General features: G+C 38.9%; 2 protein-coding genes and 2 non-coding genes across 4 annotated transcripts; 2 read left to right on the top strand and 2 right to left on the bottom strand.

The window, feature by feature from the left end:
- Positions 1–30: 30 nt before the first annotated feature.
- LOC144195529 (uncharacterized) lies at positions 31–10043 on the bottom strand. Its single transcript, XM_077715233.1, has 3 exons — positions 9927–10043; positions 2544–3074; positions 31–957 (listed from the first exon to the last, which is right to left on the bottom strand). The coding sequence occupies exons 2-3, from the start codon at positions 2929–2931 to the stop codon at positions 506–508; spliced, it is 840 nt and encodes a 279-aa protein (XP_077571359.1). The 5' UTR covers positions 2932–3074; positions 9927–10043; the 3' UTR covers positions 31–505.
- Positions 4973–5044, top strand: trnaw-cca (transfer RNA tryptophan (anticodon CCA)). Its single transcript has one exon. It is a non-coding gene; the product is annotated as a tRNA-Trp (tRNA).
- Positions 5665–5736, top strand: trnac-gca (transfer RNA cysteine (anticodon GCA)). The gene has a single exon. It is a non-coding gene; the product is annotated as a tRNA-Cys (tRNA).
- A 257-nt stretch (positions 10044–10300) lies between the features above and the next one.
- cds1 (CDP-diacylglycerol synthase (phosphatidate cytidylyltransferase) 1) lies at positions 10301–20372 on the bottom strand. Its single transcript, XM_077715548.1, has 13 exons — positions 19974–20372; positions 17555–17709; positions 16679–16775; positions 16516–16613; positions 15765–15904; positions 15058–15116; positions 14820–14902; positions 14186–14273; positions 13959–14027; positions 13598–13756; positions 13400–13519; positions 13217–13320; positions 10301–12191 (listed from the first exon to the last, which is right to left on the bottom strand). The coding sequence occupies exons 1-13, from the start codon at positions 20061–20063 to the stop codon at positions 12068–12070; spliced, it is 1386 nt and encodes a 461-aa protein (XP_077571674.1). The 5' UTR covers positions 20064–20372; the 3' UTR covers positions 10301–12067.
- Between the last annotated feature and the right edge of the window lie 1141 nt (positions 20373–21513).

Consider the following 21513-nt stretch of genomic DNA (forward strand, 5'->3'; position numbering starts at 1 on the left):
AATAAAAGCAAAATGCTCTAAAACACCTGCTCCAGTTTGAGCACTGTTCATTGTTTTAATTAGTTTTCAATTTTAACTTCTTGTACTTTTATGGTTCACCATTTGTGGAATTTACATAAAAATGGTGCTATTCTATTTGGTCAATTAGGGTTATTTTTTTGCCAAAATGATACCATGTGAAACAAGACCAGATTTGCGTTCAAGTCTGTATTCTTTGAACATAACATAATATATTAGTGTTTGTAAATTGGGGATCTGGTGTAAGGGGGAGGGGCAAAACGAGCCAGGACCACCCTTGCTGGCGTTGCATTTTAAAGAAGAAGCTCCTCAATTCACTCCAATGCTGGGTTTCCCAACTTCCGTCAACTTGCTCTTTGGTGGCCACCTCGAACTGGAGAACGTGGCTTTTAACTCCATTTAGCGCTTCAGGTGACGACAACAAAACCATTGAGGTTTAAAAAAAAAACAAAAAATTAACTAAAATCATTGACTAAGTAGAAAAATGTCAATTTTCTCCTTTGGTGAAAATGTGATGGAGTTCCGTGGAGACCTCCGCAGCCCGCGCGGTGGTGGTCATGCCGGCGCCGCACTTGCACGACGACTGTTCCCGGACCAGGCAGGTGAGGAGCTCCAGGACCTGGATCTGGTGCTCCATGTGGGCCTTCTCGCGCCGTTCCTCCCTTTCGGCCGCCTCCCGTTGTCTCTGGACCCACTGGCCCAGGAGCTCCTGGTGCCAGGAGGCCTGCTCCTGCCGCTGGCGTTCCAGCTGGGCCAGGAGGACCCGGGTTTCCGTCAGGAGCTGTTGGTAGCACTGCGCCAGGTGCTGGACCGCCGGCTCCAGGCGGTGCGTGGCGTTGTCGCCCAGGGTCCTGGCCATGTCCTCGGGCGCCACGGCGGGCTGGGGGGGAGAGCCGGGCTTTTCCACAGACGGTACTGTCGTGATACAGGCCAGGGACGCTGAGGTTAGAGGGATTCAAGTTCAAAATACGGGCATTCCTTTGTTCTATTATTATTATTATAATTTATTTTAAGACTACGAACAAAGCTAATAAAGTAGACGGTTGTTGAGTTCTTGATCGTTTTTTAGCTTTTATCAACCCCCAAAATTTGGAATGGGCTGCTCTTGTTCAAATACCCAAAATTTTGAATGGAATGCTCTCGTTCCAATAACCGAAATTTGGAATGGAATGCTCTCGTTCCAATAACAGAAATTTGTAATGGAATCCTCTCGTTCCAATACCCAAAATTTGTAATGGAATGCTCTCGTTACGATACCCAAAATTTGTAATGGAATGCTCTCGTTCCAATACCCAAAATTTGGAATGGAATGCTCTCGTTCCAAAACCTGAAATTTGGAATGGAATTCTCTCGTTCCAATACCTGAAATTTGGAATGGAATGCTTTTGTTCCAATACCCAAAATTTGTAATGGAATGCTCTCGTTACAATACCCAAAATTTGTAATGGAACGCTCTCGTTCCAATACCTGAAATTTGGAATGGAATTCTCTCGTTCCAATAACGCTATGTCCAGTCCATTTTCCAATTTTTTATTGATTAGTAATTTGTCTATTTTCTTGTTGTTGAATTTGTGGAGAAGCTTTAAATATCATTATACTAGTATAATGTAAACTGCATTGTCACTTTTAAAATGAAACAATTTAAGAAAACTACACATTGGGTGCATTAAGAAAAATATGAATTACACTAAGCATACCCAAAAAACGTTAGCTAAATGCTAACGCACAATAGAATATAACTGGTTAATAATAAAAAAGTACATATTTTATGTATTTTATTTGATATTATTGATTGAATATTTATTTGTTAGTGTTTTAAATCTTATTATACTTGTTTGACAATAAAAATAATGAATTGAATTAATTTCTATCATGAGTCCTGAGATTGAGGGTTCAATTCTAGGTCTGGAACCGTTGGGAGTTTGCGTGGGTTTTCTCCGGGTATTTGTTTTAAATCACTCAATAACACATGGCGTCTGTCTATGTACCAAAAGGGCAAGAATGTTTCATGGTAAGAACGTACCGGTGTTTGCGAGCTTCTTGGCTTTAACCCTAATCATCTCCGTATTCATAATCCGGTCAAATCGATTTTGGACGAGCAATTAGCATTTATAGTGATGATGCGCTCTCTAAATCACACACACCAAACGGGTGACATCATTTCACATTCATTTTGGTCAAAAACAAGAAAGCCTTGTAACAACTGCTATCATTTAAACAGACAATTTACAACCAGGAAATTATATTATTTTCCACCTAATATTTACTAACATGGATTGAGCTAAAATGTCTGTTTTTTTTTTTTCAATTTAAACATTAAGCTTTATTTTTTAAAATATTCCAAAAAGATTTGCAAAACACCAGACCACGTGTCAAAGTGGTGGCCCGGCATTTTCATTTTTTGCATTTCGAATTTGCTAAGTTAGCAGCTAACGCAAATGTTTAGGTACCAACAACTCAACTGGAGTCGATTTCTTCGCAATTTAAAATAATTTTCAGTTTTCCAAAAATCAAAGAGGACTTACCGTCAATTTCGGGACATCCAGGCGACGTCGGGTCACCGTCCCAGCGCCTCTCTTCCGACGGTTCGAATATCTCAGACTCCTCCGCCTTCTCCATCTTGACGTGGAAGTCCAGCCGTCGAGGGGTTTGGCTCCCTTGCTCGTCAGAAGAGCTCAGCTGTCCCAAAGCGCCATCGGCGAAATTGACCACTAGGGTTCGAACCCGAGGACTCGCCGGCGGACCGTCCGCCGTCCTCCCCAGCACGGCGTCCATCTCTTCAAAGTACTTGAAGGAGCACTGCTGAGACGCGTCCTGGCTCTTTTGGACTTTAGCTCGAGTGTAGTTAGCCTTGAGGGTTTTGACGCGAAGTCGACATTGGTGCGGACTCCGAGAGAAGCCCACGTCGCTCATCCGCGCCGACAGGTGCTTAAAAACATGGCGGTTGCGCAGGTTTTCCGACAAACTCTTCTGAACGCGCCGGTCGCTCCAAGCGCAGAGGAGAACCTGAGTTTCCTCCACTGTCCAGTTGACGGAGCGCTCAGCATCGCGTTTACCTTAAAAAAAAAAATACAGATAAAATGGTTAAAAGTAGTATTGGGAAATTCGCCCATAAGGTATAGTAAATTATACAAGAATCAATTTTAAAAGACAATATGAACACTGTCACCGTGTCAAAAACGTTTGACTTATTTTGCATTTTTAAGGAAACTAGCATATAATAGCAAATTACATAGTATAGAATATACAGAACCAATGATATTTAATATAAGGTGATACAAAAAGTTGTGAAATTCGCTCTATAAAAAGGTACTGAATGTGCGGCAACATTAAGTGTCAAAAGTGCCATTTGAACGAATTTTTCTTACTTTTTAGTCCTTAAAAACTGTCAGGTTAAAGAAGTTAGGCTTCTATTGCAAGCTGTTGACAAGCTGCTAGCCAGTTAGCTTAGCAAACAATACCTATATTTCTCAGTGGGAATTAGCCCAATTCAAAAGCCATTACGGACAATGTTAGCATTAGCGCACTGTAATTTTAGCAGCTAGCAGTAATAGATTAATGTTAAAGTTGTGGGGTGAAATCAAAACAGGCAAGGCTGTTTGTTCTTAGTAAGGATACTGTAAGTATTATAAACATCCGAAGCGACACAAAATGTGATTTATAACTGAATTAACAAAAGATTCTTACGTCTTGTGGTGGATTCAGAAGTCGTGGAGTTGATAACGGGAAGATTCATTTTTGAACGACAAACTTGCGGCAATGTAAACAATTTTGCCGTCACTTCCGGGTATGGAGTGAGCGTGACGTCAGTCATTTGCGACGGGATCCACGGCCAAACAATTAAAAAATATATTTTTTTCGAGTCTAATGTTTAAGCCCTTTAGACTCGAATTAATAATACGTGTTTATGACTAATAATAATCATGAACATTTATGTATTTTATAAATACAATAAAAAAGTTTAATTGCAGACCCATAAAAATGTGTATTAACATTGTGTTACAAAGTGCGAAACCAATGTCTACTTCCAAATGTGTACTATGACCAAATAGCAAAAAATGCAGATGAAATAAACAAAAGAAACAAAGGTGGAGTTGAAATAACAAAAAAGTACAGAGGAAATAACCACATCTGAGGTGTTAACACCTCATCCATGAAATGTCCTTCATTGGGGTTGGGCCCTTCCTGACTTCAACCCCCACTGACAGTTTGATCACCCTCACAGCAAGACCGTCTTTCCACAAACGGCGGGAGGTGCACACACGTCTGATCTCCTGCCTTAACATTTGCATGTTCGTCAGCTTTTTGTGCTGGTCGTATATTCCACATCAATCCGCATGAGAAACTTTACATTGAAAACCCTCACTTTCATCCTTAAAAATGGCCCATTTAAGTGTCTGCAACTCAGGACGTCTCCCGTTCAAATCCGCAGACACCCTCATTACCTATTTACATGAGTATAGCATATTTGGACTACTCATTTCAAGTCAAGACGGTTGAGCCATTCGGAGTCAGTTTTGTCAACAGCACTGGTGTCAAAGTGGCGGCCCCGGGGCCAAATCTGGTCCGCCACATCATTTTGTGTGGCCCGAGAAAGTAAATCATGAGTGCTGACTTTCTGTTTTAGGATCAAATTAAAATGAAGAGTATACATGTATATTAAATTTCCTGATTTTTTTCCCTTTTAAATCAATAATTGCAATTTTTAATCATTTTTTTCTGTGTTTTAGTTCAAAAATAATTTTGTAAAATCTAAAAAATATATTTAAAAAAATCTAAAATAAACATTGTTTTAGATCTATAAAAACGGAATATTCAGGGATTTTAATCCATTTATAAAATAAATAAAACTAAATTATTCCCACTGTGTTCCCTTTATCTGACAGTGAGTGTATTTACACTAGCAACTCTGTCAAAAAACTGGTTGACCTACTCACAACAGTCATACTACATCGACTCTGTGGCGCAACGGTAGCGCGTCTGACTCCAGATCAGAAGGTTGCGTGTTCAAATCACGTCAGGGTCAATACTTTTTTATCCATTTGTAGCATTGTCGTCCAAAATTGAGACAATTGAATAAAAAGTAGTGACGTACAGTGAGTTTGGTGGCCTGAAATTTTAAATTGTGTCAAATGAGACTGAAGTTTTGGTGATATTAAACAGCCAGTGTTGTATTTTGTCCTTTTTAAGTCACTTGCAAGCATGAAAAAATGAGGTCAGCAAGTCAGGCCGAGGTCTGTTGAATAACCCGTGGATTTTGGCTGCTGTTTCTGACGCTCGCGCCAATTTTCTGCAGCTTTGTTTGGATAAAATGTCCAGCGCGGACTCGGACAACAAGCAGCAGACTTCCATGGAATTTTTGCAGATAGCTTCTGCTAAAATACATGTTAAAAAAACACATTTAAACCGTGTTACAGCACCAAAAGCCCTTCAAATCATGGATTTTTAAGCATGAATTAAATGTGAAAGAGTATTACAACACTAAATAATTAGAATAAGAGATTAAGTCATTCACAAAATGAATGAATAAATGTAAAAATGACCTTGTATTTCTGAAATATTTGAACGTGGAATGATTTTAAGTTGACGCTGAGTGGAAATCAGCTGACTGAATGAGACAAAAAAATATCAATGAGAAGTCCGTGTGGGGGTATAGCTCAGCGGTAGAGCATTTGACTGCAGATCAAGAGGTCTCCGGTTCAAGTCCGGATGCCCCCTTACAATTGGTTTTCTTTCTAAATTTACCCTAATAAAAAAAAAAAGATTTGACAACTATCTCATCAGCTACAAACCAAAAAAAATCCCATCATTACATTGTTAGATGACATTACTAAGAATGACCAATCCTGTTTTTGCTATGGACAATAGAGGCAATTGCCCAGGGTGCAATCGATTGTAGGGGCGCAAGAGAAGAAAAAAATGTTTTCTATGTTATAATCATATCTAGACAATTATTCCAAAGTTTTTTTTTTTTTTTTGTGCCGTAGACCACATGTGTCAAAGTGGCGGCCCGGGGGGCCAAAACTGGCCCACCGCATCATTTTGTGTGGCCCGGGAAAGTCAATCATGAAATTAAAATGATTGTATAGATGTATATTAAATTTCCTGATTTTTCCTCCTTTTAAATCAATTATTGTCATATTTTCTGTTTTTAGTTTAAAAATAATTTTGTAAAATCTAAAAATATATTTTAAAAAAGCTATAATAAACACTGTTTTAGATCTATAAAAAACTGAATATTCAGCGCTTTTAATCCATTTCTTTTCATCTTTTTATGCAATGAGTTAGCAAAATTAAATTATTCGACAGGAAGCCGATTATTTAGTTGCATAAGCTCACATTCTAGCCTTAATTAGTCTTCACATGTTTTACATCAGTTTTACATCAGCTCTGGCTGGTGGCAGCTGATTGGCAGTCGTGGTGGGGGGCTTGTGGGGGGGAGGGGCTAGGACTAGTTAAAAATAAAAAAAATAAAAGAAGATTTTGCTTATCTCTATGTGTGGTCAAGATCTATTTACCAGCAGAAAAAACAAGGCCTGGAGGATGGCGGACATTCCTCGCTGGTCAAAAACAGGTCGCCATGGTGACCTTCCCAGCAGTGGGGTGTCGGGTAACCTAGTTCTGAACGGGGATTTCAGACTTTAGAAAAGTTTCGGACTCAAACTCAGCTCCCATTTTATCGGGCAGACAAAAAGGTTCAAGTAACCGTAGCCTTGAAAAACGAAAGAAAAGAAGTCGGCCATTTTGGCTCTAAATGGGCATTTACATTGCACTACTAAAAGTGATTTAATTATGAAATCACCATTAATCATTTAATTAAATTTTATTCTGACAGCTATAAGTTTTAATGAACATGTTTGATTTGCATTTATTGTTATTTTTGGATTTAAAAAATTAAATATTACGGCACAGTGAAGAAATTGTGGGGTGGTCTTGTCCCTTTAAGATCTTTCCAAGACCACCTTGGAAACAAGAACACAAACAGCCGTGGTTTTAGCTCAGTGGCCGGACAAATGGGTTCAAATCTGTGTCAGGGGAAATATTTCCAGCACCACTGCGCCTTGTCAACATCAAGCTAAATACACACACACACACACACACACACACACATTTGGTTACATAACGCCAGGGTTTTTTTTACATAACGCAAAAAAAAAAAATGGAGGCAGGGCAGTGTCCATTTTAGGTCTTGATGGACATTCAAGCTCTGATGTTTTTCTTTTTGGCGATCAGATTTTTACATAACATTTAAATAAAAAGTGATTCGGTGGATGAGTGGTTAGTGTGTCGGGCTTACAGTTCTGGGGTCGAGGGTTCGATCCCAAATTGGTCTTGACTAGGTGGTGTTTCCATTTTTTTTCTTGGGGTTACGTGGGTTTTCTCCCGCATTACAAAAATAAATTCTATTTCACTTTTTGATCCTCAAAAAGAGCCAGATGTGGCTCGCGAGCCGTACATGAACATCTTTTGGCTCCATGACAAGACGGTCAGGTCAACATCTCAAGAGTCTTTAAGCAATGGAGTCCAGATGTGGGTTAAAAACCATTGTGAGGGCATTAGCCTATTGCGCGCTAGCTTACATAAGCCGCCAATAGGAAGAATAATGCTCCATATTCAGACGCTAATTCCCGCATTAATGAGATTAGCACAGCGTTGGTTATTCAGGTTAATCGGCTTATGCGTCCAGCCTACGAAACATCGGAAATTTCATTTTCCGGTGGGGGCGGGACGGCAAATTTGATTGGTCGGGGAAAAAAAAACACTGTACTTTCTTTTAAATTAAGACAAAATCATCTCATCTCATTTTCTGAACATCTTTATCCTCATGAGGGTCACCGGAGAGGGTGCTGGAGCCTATTCTAGCTGACCCACATGAACATGCAAACTCCACACAGTTGGATTTGAACCCAGGACCTCAGAGCTGCGAGGCGGACTCAAAAAAACCACTCACTCCACCGTGCCACCCAAAACAAAATCATTATTCCTAAAATGAGTTTAATAAAGGAAAAAGTATGTTATGTTAAATAAGTACCCTAAAAAAATATATATTTTAAATTAGCAAGTTAATATTTAATTTTGTTAAATGCTGTTTTAAGAGAATTTACTTTATTTAACATATATAAATTATATTTATAAACTTTAAAAAATAATAATAACAGGAAAAAAAAAAGTGAAGTTATTATGCAATAAGTGAAGTCGGGATAATGGAGGGAAGACTGTCTAAATAATAATTTTAGGCTATTTTAACAGCACCAGACATAATTGGCAGTATGCTTATCACCAAATTGATTTAAAAAATCTAAAAAAAAAAACAGAATAATTTGTTGACATTCACTCAGCTTGTCACGCGCACACAAAAAAAACAGACAAATACAAAATGTACATTCCCAGCTGGCTAATTCCTTCCTCGTGTTGGAGTGTTTGTGAGCACACACACACACACACACTACACACACACACTACACAAAAACACACAACGTGTACTTTCTTGTTGGCACACAATGCGCTTGATTCTCTTACATAAGTTGTTTGAGCTTGTCAAGACTTTCTTTCACATTTTGCGTGTCAAGAAATGAGGATAAACGACCAATCTTCCTTCTGACATCACAACCTCACATATTTTTTCCCACTTTTAATTTTTTTTTATAAAATATTCTTATAATTCAACTAGATGGAGATGTACTAAACGAAATTCCATACAATTAATCCATATCTACGGCACATTTGAGTCTTTTAGTTGCGCCTTATAGTGCGGAAAATACGGTACTGATATTATGAGATTTTAATTAAATGTGACAGGATCCCAATAGAACAGAGATTTCAACAGATAGTGATGAGAAAATATGATTTCCTCGAGTTCATCACTTTTCAGTTATTTTGATGGATGGCTTATTTTGGATAAAACGCTTGTCTGACGTTAATCTTGGAAATCCTGTTTTGATTTTGCACCACCCGCTCACACATTTCCCTCATCACTTCATTCCACTGACAAATACACACAAATACACACACACACACATGTTACGAATGGGGCAGATTGCAACGATGCCGGATGGATTAGCAGCTTTGCCAAGGCCGTTTATGGATTACAATGGTGCCCGCGAACAGTTACATAATGTCCACCCACACAATTCCACCCAAAAACCACCAAACTAAATCAACTGAGTGTCACTTTATGGCAAAATATCTTAAACTTAGTCAGACTTTGTTTTCCTTACCTCTCGTAACATTGTCATGGTGTTGAAGAGGAATATGAGGATGATGATGACGATGATGGTGAAGATGGTGGTGATGATGATGATGATGGATGAACGGCAAATCCTCAATACATTTTGAGTTTCACAGAAATCCTTTTCTTCATTCTTCATTAATCTTGAACAGAATCAGAAATTCAAGTTGGCTCTGTGACCTTTGACCTCAGGACCCAAAATATACCAACTTTTTCTGTTTCATACAACAAACATACCCTGATAATTTGCTTATAATTCTTTACAGAACTATCTCAAAAACAAACCTACAAACCTACAAACGAGCCAACAGAAAAAAACGGTATTTCACCCATTAGCAACACTAATATCAAGTCTAGTTTAAAAAAACAAAAAGGCTAAATAAAAGTTTTGAGCGAGATCGCTCGCTCCCTCTAAAGGCCTAAACGTGCCATTACAACTCATCTCCCTAACGGTGACTAGCATAAACAACTAGCCTCGCGTACACGCTATCAATTGCGGAAACGGCTCTGTAGTCCTCCACTTCCGCATTCGTTTGCCCCGCCCCCGCCGAAGCACCGCCCGGCTGTCTTGTCTCACACTAGTTTGTTTGCAAACAGGGCGACAGAGCTACAACATGGACGACCAACGCGAAGAAAACGACGACGAGCGGTCGGCGAGCGAGGAATTAGTGGACCCTACCGTCTCCAATGAAGCACCCCCGACAGCCCCGGACCAAGTGGACGAGGACCGCGGGGGAACGCAGTCCTCTCACCGGTTGCTGGCCTACAGCGACGCGCTCCACTCCATCATCGCCACTGTTATAGTAAATTGATTAACACAGGTGCGTCGTGACGTAGGATGACGTTGTTGTTGTTTTTTTTCAATTGGGCGGGGGGGAACCATAATGTCTGTCTTCGCTGTTTGGATATTTCATTTGTTCGTTTTTTGAATCCTTGGATGCATCTGGAATCTTCATTTGTAAATTGTAATGGAAAACAAACAAATGTAAATTTTCATATTTTGTCTTTGCTCTAATGCTCTAAATAAAAAACTACTCCACTAAACAACCAAACTCAAACTTTTTTAAATAACTTTATTTACCCCACGTTAATCTCAAACCCTTCATCAACATCATCACCGTAATAATAAACAATCAGATTAAATATTCACAGAATTATAAATAAAAAGCAAACCATTGCTCAATGTTCCAGGTTTTTTGTCTAAAAATAATCTTTGCTTTAAAAAAAAAAAAAAGTCCATCACCCCAAAAATACAAACTGCCACAATAAGTTTACGGCCAATCACAACTTCCTAACCATCCAAATCTATATTTTTGTTGTTGTTTTCTTTATTTCCAGTGTCAGTTTTTAGGTTCAACCATTCCTTCAAAATGGACAATGCTCAAAAGAGTGCTTATTATTTTGGCCACTAAGAAGCAATAATAATAATAGTTAACATTTTTTGCACAAAATGTAATTGACCCGTTCCAAAACCCAAAACTGCTAATATAATTTTCCTCATAACAAAAACAGCACTCCATGACATGACACTTTATAAAAACACAAAACAATGACGTCATTGAAGAGCATGTAAAGAACAAACCAGCTTGTGCTACCACACCTGACCACTAGAGGGCCAGGGAAACGGTTTCAACTCCCCGCTAAGCTTCAAAATGAGTATCTTCACAGAGGATAAAAAATATCCACGGCATGAATTATCCAAATGGAGGCTCTCTTAATCGATTTCAAATATTTTTTTAGGAAAACAGTGTAAAACTAAAACTAAATTAAATTATTTTTTGACTAATTTGAGGGTTGCTTTTTTTTAGATTTTCTATTGAAACCCACTCAAATGGTCCCGGTTCAACTTTTCAAAATAAAATGTTCCGGAAGACAAAAAAAAAAAAAAAAAAAAACTCAAGTATCTGGAACAAAAGCAGCAGAAAGTAAAAAAAAACCAAAAAAAATAAAACAAGAAAAAAACCACTTTGGTAAAAGCTCTTCTCCATCTGCCACATAGCGACACCATTTGGAGAGAATTTGCATGAAATATTTCCACTTCAAATATTTTTGCATAAAATATCTTTACGGCAAACTAGATTCCTTCAAACTACTTTGCGCGGTAATTAAAAAAAAGTGGCGCTCAGTGCGGCCCGCGTCATTCGTTAGCGGGAAGACATTTTTACTGCTAATTTTCTTTTCAGTAGTACAATGCTAACGTTTTTTGCAGCTAGCTACCTTCCTTACCGCATAAAAAAAGGTTTATTGCGTTTACATCTTATCAATGGAAACATTTCTCATCCCCGTACAACTACATGTAGCAATGTTAGCTTTCAGCTAGGAAGCTACCGCCTATTAGCATCTCCGCTAGTTGCTAGCGTATTTCCACCTGGTACAGAACATGCTGGTTCTTTTTTTTTCAACTTTATATCATTTGATAAACTACTTTTAAAATATAAATCTTTGTTCCTATTTTTAACTCTGTTTAATGTGTACATGCTAGCTAGCTACATCATTAAATTGTAATTTCTTTGCATATATTAACATCAGTAGCTATACAATAGTAGCACTTCTTTTTTTATGTACATTAGCGTGTCCGTTTTGTACTTTGGCGACGGGACGGGATGGGGGGGCGGAGTCTAAAGTGGGTTCTCGCCCACATATTTGTGGGCGTGTCAGTGCAACGTGGGCTTTCGCCGCTTCCTGGTCAAAGATGGCGGCCGGACGCTGAGCTTCGAAGTCGCCGGAAGACATTTTTTTTTTATGTGGGAAGGTTTTTTTTTGTGTGTTTTTGAATCCTCAGTGAGTGCAAGTTTGGTTTTGTGCGGATACTCGCCCCCCTCAGGCTGTAGGGGGCAGCAGCCCTCGGTCCTTCAGGTGCGAGGTGAGTGTGTTGAAGATGCTCACCTGTTGTTCGGGTTGCAGCATCATCAGCTGCTGTAGGACTTTACTCGGGTTGGGGCCCCTGTACAAACAAAACATGGAGACAATTAGATTAGAGCAGATGGAGTGTCTTAGATTAGATTAGATTACTTTATTCATTCCGTATTAGGGGAATTTCACTGTCACAGTAGCAAGAAGGTGAGAATACAAACACAGAAGAAGACATTATAGACGTAAATAGGTCATAAATAAGTTAATAAATAAGTGTGTTGCTGAAATATATGTATATATGTATAAGTAAATTTGTATATGTATGTGTATAAATGTGTATATGTATGTGTATAAATGTGTGTATGTGTGTATAAATGTGATGTGTGTATGTGTGTATAAATGTGTGTATGTGTGTATAAATGTGTATAAATGTGTGTATATATATATATATATATATATATATATATATATATATATATATATATATATATATATATATATATATATATATATATATATATATATATATATATATATATATATATATATATATATATGTGTATGTGTATGTGTATGTGTATGTGTATGTGTATGTGTATGTGTATGTGTATGTGTATGTGTATGTGTATGTGTATGTGTATATATATATATATATATATATATATATATATATATATATATGTGTATGTGTATGTGTATGTGTATGTGTATGTGTATATGTATATATGTATATATGTATATATGTATATATGTATATATGTATATATGTATATATGTATATATGTATATATGTATATATGTATATATGTATATATATATATATATATATATATATATATATATATATATATATATATATATATATATATATATATATATATATATATATATATATATATATCTATATATATATATATATATATATATATATATATAGATAGATAGATAGATAGATATATAGATATATATGTGTGTTTGTGTGTGTGCGTGTGTGGGTGGGGGGTCATTTAAATCTATTTATGTGATGTTACAAGCGTGTCGCCGTGCAAAAAGGGGCAGACTTCCTGACTTTTTGGGCACCGAATTCAACAAAGTGGATTTTTTTTCTCTTCTTACCTGATAAAGCTGGCAATGTAAACGTGGGTGAAGGTGGCCATGAGATACTGACAGTCGAAGCGGTCCATGATGCCTCCGTGTCCTGGGATGGTGCTGGCAAAGTCCTGCAAAGGGGACAAAAAGGGGGCGGCGGTCACATCGGGTTGGGTCGGACATGGCGCCGAAATGGGCGGTTGTGTTCACTTTGATCTTAAAGGCCCGCTTGAAGCCGCTGGCGAAGAAACCCCCAAAGGGACCGATGAGCGAGGCAAAGGACGACAGGAAGATGCTGTGGATCTGGAAGGGGTACAGCGTCACCGTTTCCTGAAATACAGATGAGTCATGATTGGTCAGTTGGTTTGTGTGGGTGGGCGTGGTCAGAGGACCAAAGGGAGGTCTCACCCAAGATGGCAGAATCTGCTGCACGAGCGTGGGAAGGCGGTACTGCTGCGCCACGAACAGGTCGGACGGCTCGCATTCCACCGCGAACAGGGTGCCGCTCTCACTACTAAGGCCCACCGGACACACAAAGTACTGGAATTGGGACAGCAGCCATGACAACTGCGGGATAAAAACGTGTAAAATGTCATTTAAAAAAATAAAAAAGGAAAAATTCCACCAGGAAAAAAATCTGCAATGTAGTGAAACAGCGATTTTCGAGGGATTATTGTATTTCCATGTTTGTTTTCTTGTTAATGTGGTGCACATTTTCAGTTGTGTGTATTTTGATGGAGTTTCAAGATTGTGCAGTTTGTGGCCTCACAATGAATCCAAAGACGACGGTGGAAAAGTAACCTCCGATGAATCCTTCCCACGTCTTCTTGGGTGAGAGCTGCAAACACATTAAAAGTGGTTTTCACTCATATGGATCACGTCACATGTCAAAACTATTAATATTTCCTCTGGAAAAAAAGGCTTAAGCGTCTTTTGAACAGATCCCTCAATGTTTACTTATCATTGGGAGTATATAAAAATATATATTTGAGTCACCTTGATGAGCGGCGTGCGGCCGAAGAAGAAGCCAAAGAGGTAGGCGCCGATGTCGTTGCAGATGACGATGGAGATGGGCACGATGAACCTGACAAAACAACATGGCGGAAAAGTCAACATTTTTTAATCCAACAAGCGGTCAATTCCAGAGATTTCAAGATGGCGCCATGCCGCAATAAAAATTTAAAACCTCATCACATGAATCAATTTGTAAAGTTGATTTATCAACATTACAAAAAGCAGTTATCAGCTTTTTGAAAGCTTTTATAAGGTAAAGAAAATTACATGACATCAGTAAATCAAAAGCCTTTCAAACTGACACTTTAACAACAATGACATAAAACTATAATCAGCAATTCATCAAAGAAAAAATGATTCGCATTTTTCTTTGACTTGCAGCAACTCAAGCCGTAAGTGACAATATTTTATGAAACAGCAGGTGGCAGTAGAACTCATCTGTCTTTCCCAAAAAGGCAAGCAAGCGATTAAATTGGCTAAATGAGGCCTTTTGCAGCCAATTGATGGTTGATTTGCTCTCAAGTGGCCTGGACCGACACATTTTTTTTCCCCCAAAATATGGTGTTTATGGCACAGAAACGGAAATCCTTGGTCGTAAATGTCGAGCAGGGCTTACCAGATCATTCCTTCAAACAGGTTTTGAATGACAAGGTGCGACTGAGTCACCACGATCAACAAGGTCACGTGGGTCCACGCAAACTGGAATGGAAAACACACACAAAATGTAAAGTGTCATTGGGGCCGGCTATTTGATTGACAGATGAATAACGGGTGCATTGCAAGCAGATGAGTCATTAGTCTGCGATAAAGCAAAGTGTAGCATTAGCGGCTAGCATCAGGGTTTGTATACACACCATGTAAAACTGCAGGCGGTAATGTTTCTTCACTAAACTCAGCACAAACATGCAGAATCCTAAAAAAAATGGAAAACATGCCGTCAGAAATGTTAAAGTCGTAAAAAAAATGTGTCATATGTTGTCAAACTTGTTCCGGGAAGACAAAGTTTTTTTTCCGCATACAATAAGTATTAACACATCGGGTTAATAAAGTTTGGGCTTTTAAAATTTTTTTTTATAATTGATTCATTTAGTTTTGAATAATACAGTTATTATTAATTCTTTTTTAGAGTGGATTTTCTCTCAAATGATTAGTTCTACTTTAAAGTAGTATTCGATTTACAGTGGTACCTTGACATAAGAGCAATTTGAGATAGGAGTAAAATTTGGGAAAAAGTTTACTTAAGATATGAGTAAAATTTTGGAAGAATGTTTATCTTGTAATGAGACAAATTTTGTCATGTTAGAAGTGCGTTGGCGTGCAAAAATCCCCCACACGTTCTTTTCCCTCCGTGAAATCTGTCTAATTTTTGTACAATTAACCCCATTTTAGTACTATTAAACCAGTAATAGTTATTTGTCACTTTGTTAATAGATGGCAAATTAGAACATATAAAAATGTTTTTCCAACCCAACACTGTTGGACACTGGACACTGTGGCGGCAAATTAGGACAAAGAGTTGTGGGTGGGGTGATATCCAAAGTTAGCCGTTAGCTTAGCGTACCTGCCAAGTACAAGGCGAAGGAGATGAATCGGTGGTAGCGTGACAGGAACTGAAGAGGCTCCTCTCTCTGCACCAGAGCGCCAAAGTACTCGGCCAGGGTTTCGCCGTAGAAGAAGTAGTTGACGCACACCAGGAAGTACCTGGAATCCAACACAAATACAGTTTTATAGCCAAATAAATGCATCCTAGAACCAAAAGTACTCGGATATTATTAGCATGTAACAATTTGTCTCGAGTAAAATGCTAAAACATAGCTAAAACGTCACAACAAAAATCAAAATAAGATCAGCTTTTGTTTTTTAGTTTGTTTTGTTGGGTTTAGCGCCTCCAGTGGACAAAGGCAATGGTGTTTTTGCTCACAAAAGTTTACTTTTCCGTTACTATTTTCTGGGATAAACAAACTTTGACATAAAATATCAAAGTAACATGAAACGTAGCTAAAACGCCACAAAAAAAATCAAAATTAGATCAGTTATCATTTTTTAGTTTGTTTGTGGGGTTTGGCGCCTCCAGTGGACAAAAGCGGTAGTGTTTTTGCTCACAAAATCCAACTTTTGCATTCCTATTTTATTAAGATAATCAAACTTTGACATAAAATATCTTGCCGCAACTAAAAGAAGCCAAACCCGATGTCTATCGCCGTCAACGAGTTAATGATCCCCCGAGACGGCTTCCACGTCCGTCCGCCGCCGCCTTCCAACGCGGCGGCGATCTTTGAACCCGGCGTTGGAAGCCCCGCCCCCCTCCTCACCAGCTGAGCGTGCGGAACCAGGGCAGGTCGTAGGAGCGGTAGACCTTGTAGCCGATGGTGATGATTTCCTGGAAACACTCGATTTGCACCGTCATCACCTGAGTGGGGATTGATAGCAATTTAGCCGCTAGCTCGCTAACGGGGAAAACAAAGGCTGACGTACCACAAATATGAGTGCGATGGGTCCCAGGTAAATGATGAGGAACCAGCCGGATATCATGGCTAGGGATAAAACTCCACGGATCCAGTAGTTCTTCCATCTGTGGACGAAAAAGTGCAATGTTTTTTATCGTTTGTGTCCGTGGGAAAGAATTCCTCGATTATGAAGTGTCAACAAAAGGACTTTCAGTCCATAATTGACTCTCGTTTAGCTAAAAAAGCATCGCTTTGTGTTGGTTAATTAACACTCAAACCGGTTCAAGTAAATAAATAAATAAATTCGGGGAATAAAATGTCATTAGTCGACAAAGAGAAGTTTTTTGTTTAGTTTTTTCACATTAGCCCATTTTTATTATGATCATAATGTTTTTTTTTGAAGTTGCTTTTCAAGAATACTTACTAAAAAACCTGATAATTAGAATCACTTAGCAAACAATTGCTTTGACAAAGTTTAGAAAGCTAATTATGCATCTTTTTACATTTCTGTTGTTCATAAATTATGGGCATAAAAATATTAACACACTAACAAATCTAAATAACTAAATTAACAATTTATTTTTGCAGAGTTTACACAGGTGAGTATTATTTTTCTTGTGTATGAATATTTTTTCTATCTTTTTTCATAAATATTTTTTTTCTGAGAGGTTCAACCCAATGCTAATTTTCATTACAGCTCCAATGGTATATCCCATTGTTTATTAGCATTGAGCTAACTTTTTTTTTCAAAACAAAGATTTGATTGTATTTTAATGCACGTTTTGTGTCAATTGTTCTAAACACACGATGGGCTTTTTCAGTCCAGAACGGTCTGTGGTGACAAACCCCCCCACCAGAGAGGCCAAAAAGGGGGGCTCGGATGTTTGGAATTTGCTAGCGGTACCTGGGCGGGAGCCCCTGTAGAGCCTTGTTTAGACACTCCGGCGTGTTGTCCGTGTCGGCGGTGGACGACGGCACGTCCGATCCGTCCGCCTTGGTGTCCACGTCGCACTCGGCCTCCTGCAGGCCCAGCGACCTGTCATCGTCGCCCGCTGCTTCCTGAAGGCAGAAAAAAAACAAGCCAAAGTTTAGCACGATTGGCATTCGCCAGGCGTGGTCTCGCATTGTTTTGTACTGACACAAAAATGTATTTCTACTTACAAATGCCTCTAGGTATGACATTTTCAGGTTACACATTTTCTTATATGAAATCTCCCAAAAGTAAGTGCATTTTATGTTATTTTATTTTGAAAATATTTTTGCGGATGAAGTGACAAACTCGGGTATTAAGTCACCCATGGTGCACATTTTCATGTTTTATTTATTTTAAGATATTAATAAATCATTTCCTTATAATCTTCTCAATTTTTGTATGTTTCTTCACATCTTTCATAAAAAAATTGGACACTTTGACCAATTTTAAAGGGTTTAGTTGGTAGTTTTGTGAGGACCGTGGAACAAATTAGAGAATTTACATATAAAGTACACCTCCATTTACGAAAAAAGTTCTGAAACCAATTTATTTTGTAAGTAGAGGTACGACTGGTATACACTGTACTATAATTTATGACATAACGATATTAAGCAAAAAAATTGACAAAAATCAACCAATTCCGACAAGAAAAATGTACCGAAATTAAACAACTCACTTGTCGAAAATAGTAAAAGCGCCCTCTTGTGGAGAAAACAAGTTTCTTACAGTGAAATTAAAAAGGCCTGCGCTCTACGTGAAATGTTCAATTTTTTCCGGCACTTTGTAGCCGCCTCGTGATTGCGTAGGCCGACTGCAAGCTTGTCATGTGACTCTGTTGTCAAGTCTGATTAGTTGGATTATTGATTCATTGGTGAAACTGGTGCAAAAATCAAGTCAAGCCTAATAAGAGTCAAAAGTAGTCGAATCGAGTAGTAGAATCTACAGTAGAGTTGATTTTTCTTTTTTCTGGTGATACAAGTAAACGTAGCAAAGTAGCTAACGGTAATGCGTAATGAGTAGCCCCGACTGTACATGTAAACGAGAGTGATACTTTTGTCAACCGTCTCTAACAAAAAAAAAAAGGGCAACTGGCAAAACGAGTCCGGTTGGGCGTCGCTCGAGTTTGACTGCTTAGCTCATTCGCTAGGCCGGCTCGAACCAGCCAAAGGAAGAATCAGTGCACGGTTGACATCTTTTTTAGCGTGGAAACTATTGGTATATAACTTGTTTTCGAGTTTTGAGAATTTTCCGATAACATGGCCATGAAATGTATTGAGTAGGGGAAAAAGTACTATAGTAATATATTTTTTATTATACATATATATGAATATTTTTTTTGAGTATGAGTCTTATTCAAAACTATATAAATTGACGTTCTTTTTCCCCAGGGTGGTTGCTCTTAAAACAACTCTTGTTCATTCATTCATTCATACATTGGTGCCTTTTCATTCCCAATTTGAGTCCAGTAATAATCAATGTTATATCCGTCATCACATGATGTTTCCAGGTTTTCAATTTAACACCACAGAAATCAGATGACTCGGGGGTTGGGGGTGGGTGGGGTCTTCTCAGCTCTTACGCAACACTGTTGACAAGTCCAATTCAATCCCAGGCAAAACAAATTGGATGTCAATCAACGTCAATGGCTGTCAATGAGTTCATACTTCAAAATCAATACATTTGGACATTTCATATTTGTTGTGGACATGAATATTTTTTGGTAGATCTTGGTGTCACCAGATAGGAATGATCCCCAAAGTGCGAGCGGTTCAAAGGTCAAGGAGACAATCACCACACCCTCCCAAAGCAGGGTTAAAGGTCAAAAGTCGACATCCGGTGACCTCGTATCAGCCGATATTTATGACTCAAGTTTATTGCGCTAATTATTACAAATGCTGTATGGAAAGCAAAACTAAAAATTGGCCTTTGGTTCAAAAGACAGAATATAATAATTAGAAATAGTTTGTTTAATAGCGGTATCACTACTTACTACAATTTTCACTGGCGTTGAATGAGTTAAGCCGCTGCTGTTGTGTTTTTCCCAGCCAAATTGAACAGTTTGACAACTATTATCTAAAATGAAATAACTTTCTATTTAACAAATGTCACGACTAAGAGACGTCAAATGTGACAATTTAAGGATATCAGCCCACATTAGTAAGAAAATTGCCGTGTTGTAAACAAATGAATCAAAGCGAGGCTGGTTATTTTTAGCTCCCCGAAAGGGATTAGCCACTTAGCACGCTAACAGGCTAATCATTAGCCTCCCGTCCAGCTTCGGTTCGGCTTCACAAGCTCGACTAAATGGCCCCACACGACGCGAATACTACTTCATTTTTATTCAGCCTACCTTGTCGCTCAGGTTGTCAGTACTTTCCGGGTCCTCCCCAACGCCGTGGTCACCGCTGCCGCCGCCTCCTCGCTGCCGGAGCTCGGTCATGTCGCCGCCGGGACGTTCAAGTAAGCCGCCCCCCGAGGAGAGGTGAGGGGAGCCCGGTTAGACGAGCCTCGCCAAGGACGGCCGCTCGTTTGCCCTTTCTGGCGACGAGTGCCCTTGCCTGCCCGGGTGTTCCGACGTCAACGCGTCCGTGGGTTTTCACACGTTAAAGGCCGTGGGGAGCGAACGAGAGACGTACAGAAAATGTCCGAGGACGTGACGTCCCGGCCCGCTGACTGGACTCGGACTGCGTGTTTGTGTTTATCACCGCAGTCCGTGGTTCCGTCGTTCGTCTATAAAGCGTCACTGCGGGGAATGTACTTCCGGAGTGTTGAGTTTCAAAATAAAGCAACAGGCGGTAAGGACGCTTGTGCCATAATATGACTTTGGTGGTCAAAAGGACATTTGGTTCGTGTACGGCAACGCGAGCGTGGATTGGACGCGAGTTTGCTGCATTTGACACTGCAGATAACGTGTACGCATGCGCGCGGCGGTCTCTGACATCACCTAGCAACCACAGGCAAATACGACACAATTTGAGGAAGAAAATGGGTGCCATTGACGGCCTTACAAGTCCAATTCATTGTAATTGGGGCACAAACGGGGGAAAAAGGGTATATTTTGTGAAGGGCCATTAAAAAATGAATTTAATTGAAGATTCATTTTGGAAAACATTTAAATATAAATTAAAAACTCATTTTAATAGCCTAAATAAATATGACTAAAACTGTAATAATTGAAAAAAGGAAAACAATAATTCTAACTCCACTTTTTTTCCTGAAAAAAAAACAATCATTTAGTGGTAAACAGCAATTATTTATTGAAATGCTAAAGAATAAGTAAGCTCTATTGCATTATTGTAACATCTTATTTCCATGACACGTGTGTAAGATTTGTTCTTTTTTTTAACAACATGTTTCGTGGCATGTGAACACAAACACACGAGAAAAGGAGGAAGAAGAAACATTCAGGTCGATAGCAGCCATCCGCATGGGCGCTTTTTTTTTCTCTTTTTGCCGCGATTTGGCGTCTCTGCGGGTGACGAGTGTCGGTCGGGCCCAGCCCGAAAAAAAATAACAACAAAAAAACAACAACAAAAACTTTCCTGTCCCAAAAAATGTGACACCAACGCACGAAAATGACGACGAGAAGAAGAAATAAAGTCTTGTTGTGGATGCGGCGTCCTCATGCGACAATCCAGGCAAAAAAAACAAATAAACAAACAAACAAAAAACAATGTAAAAGCAGCCGTGGTTGCATAAATACTTTGTACACGTGAAAATTTGATATAAAAACTCAAAAGTCAACTGAAAAAAATGCTCTTTTGTACACAGGTGATTGACAAGGAGGCGCGGACACAATGACATCATCAACAATGGCCGCTATGTACGTGCACCTGGTTGCAGCCATTTTGTTTTGTTTAGTTTTTTTAAATGAACCTGCAAATTGTTAT

Source organism: Stigmatopora nigra, chromosome 4 (genome assembly GCF_051989575.1).
Source record: "Stigmatopora nigra isolate UIUO_SnigA chromosome 4, RoL_Snig_1.1, whole genome shotgun sequence".
Lineage (NCBI taxonomy): Eukaryota > Metazoa > Chordata > Actinopteri > Syngnathiformes > Syngnathidae > Stigmatopora > Stigmatopora nigra.

Excerpts from the sequence above, each read along its gene's own strand:
- cds1 (XM_077715548.1), bottom strand. The coding sequence starts at position 20,063 with ATGACCGAGCTCCGGCAGCGAGGAGGCGGCGGCAGCGGTGACCACGGC. Across the intron at positions 16,776-17,554 it reads CTACAGGGGCTCCCGCCCAG|ATGGAAGAACTACTGGATCC; the intron begins GTACCGCTAGCA and ends TTTCGTCCACAG. Across the intron at positions 14,903-15,057 it reads ACCGCCTGCAGTTTTACATG|TTTGCGTGGACCCACGTGAC; the intron begins GTGTGTATACAA and ends TTTCCATTCCAG.
- LOC144195529 (XM_077715233.1), bottom strand. The coding sequence starts at position 2,931 with ATGAGCGACGTGGGCTTCTCTCGGAGTCCGCACCAATGTCGACTTCGC. Across the intron at positions 958-2,543 it reads TGGATGTCCCGAAATTGACG|CGTCCCTGGCCTGTATCACG; the intron begins GTAAGTCCTCTT and ends CTCTAACCTCAG.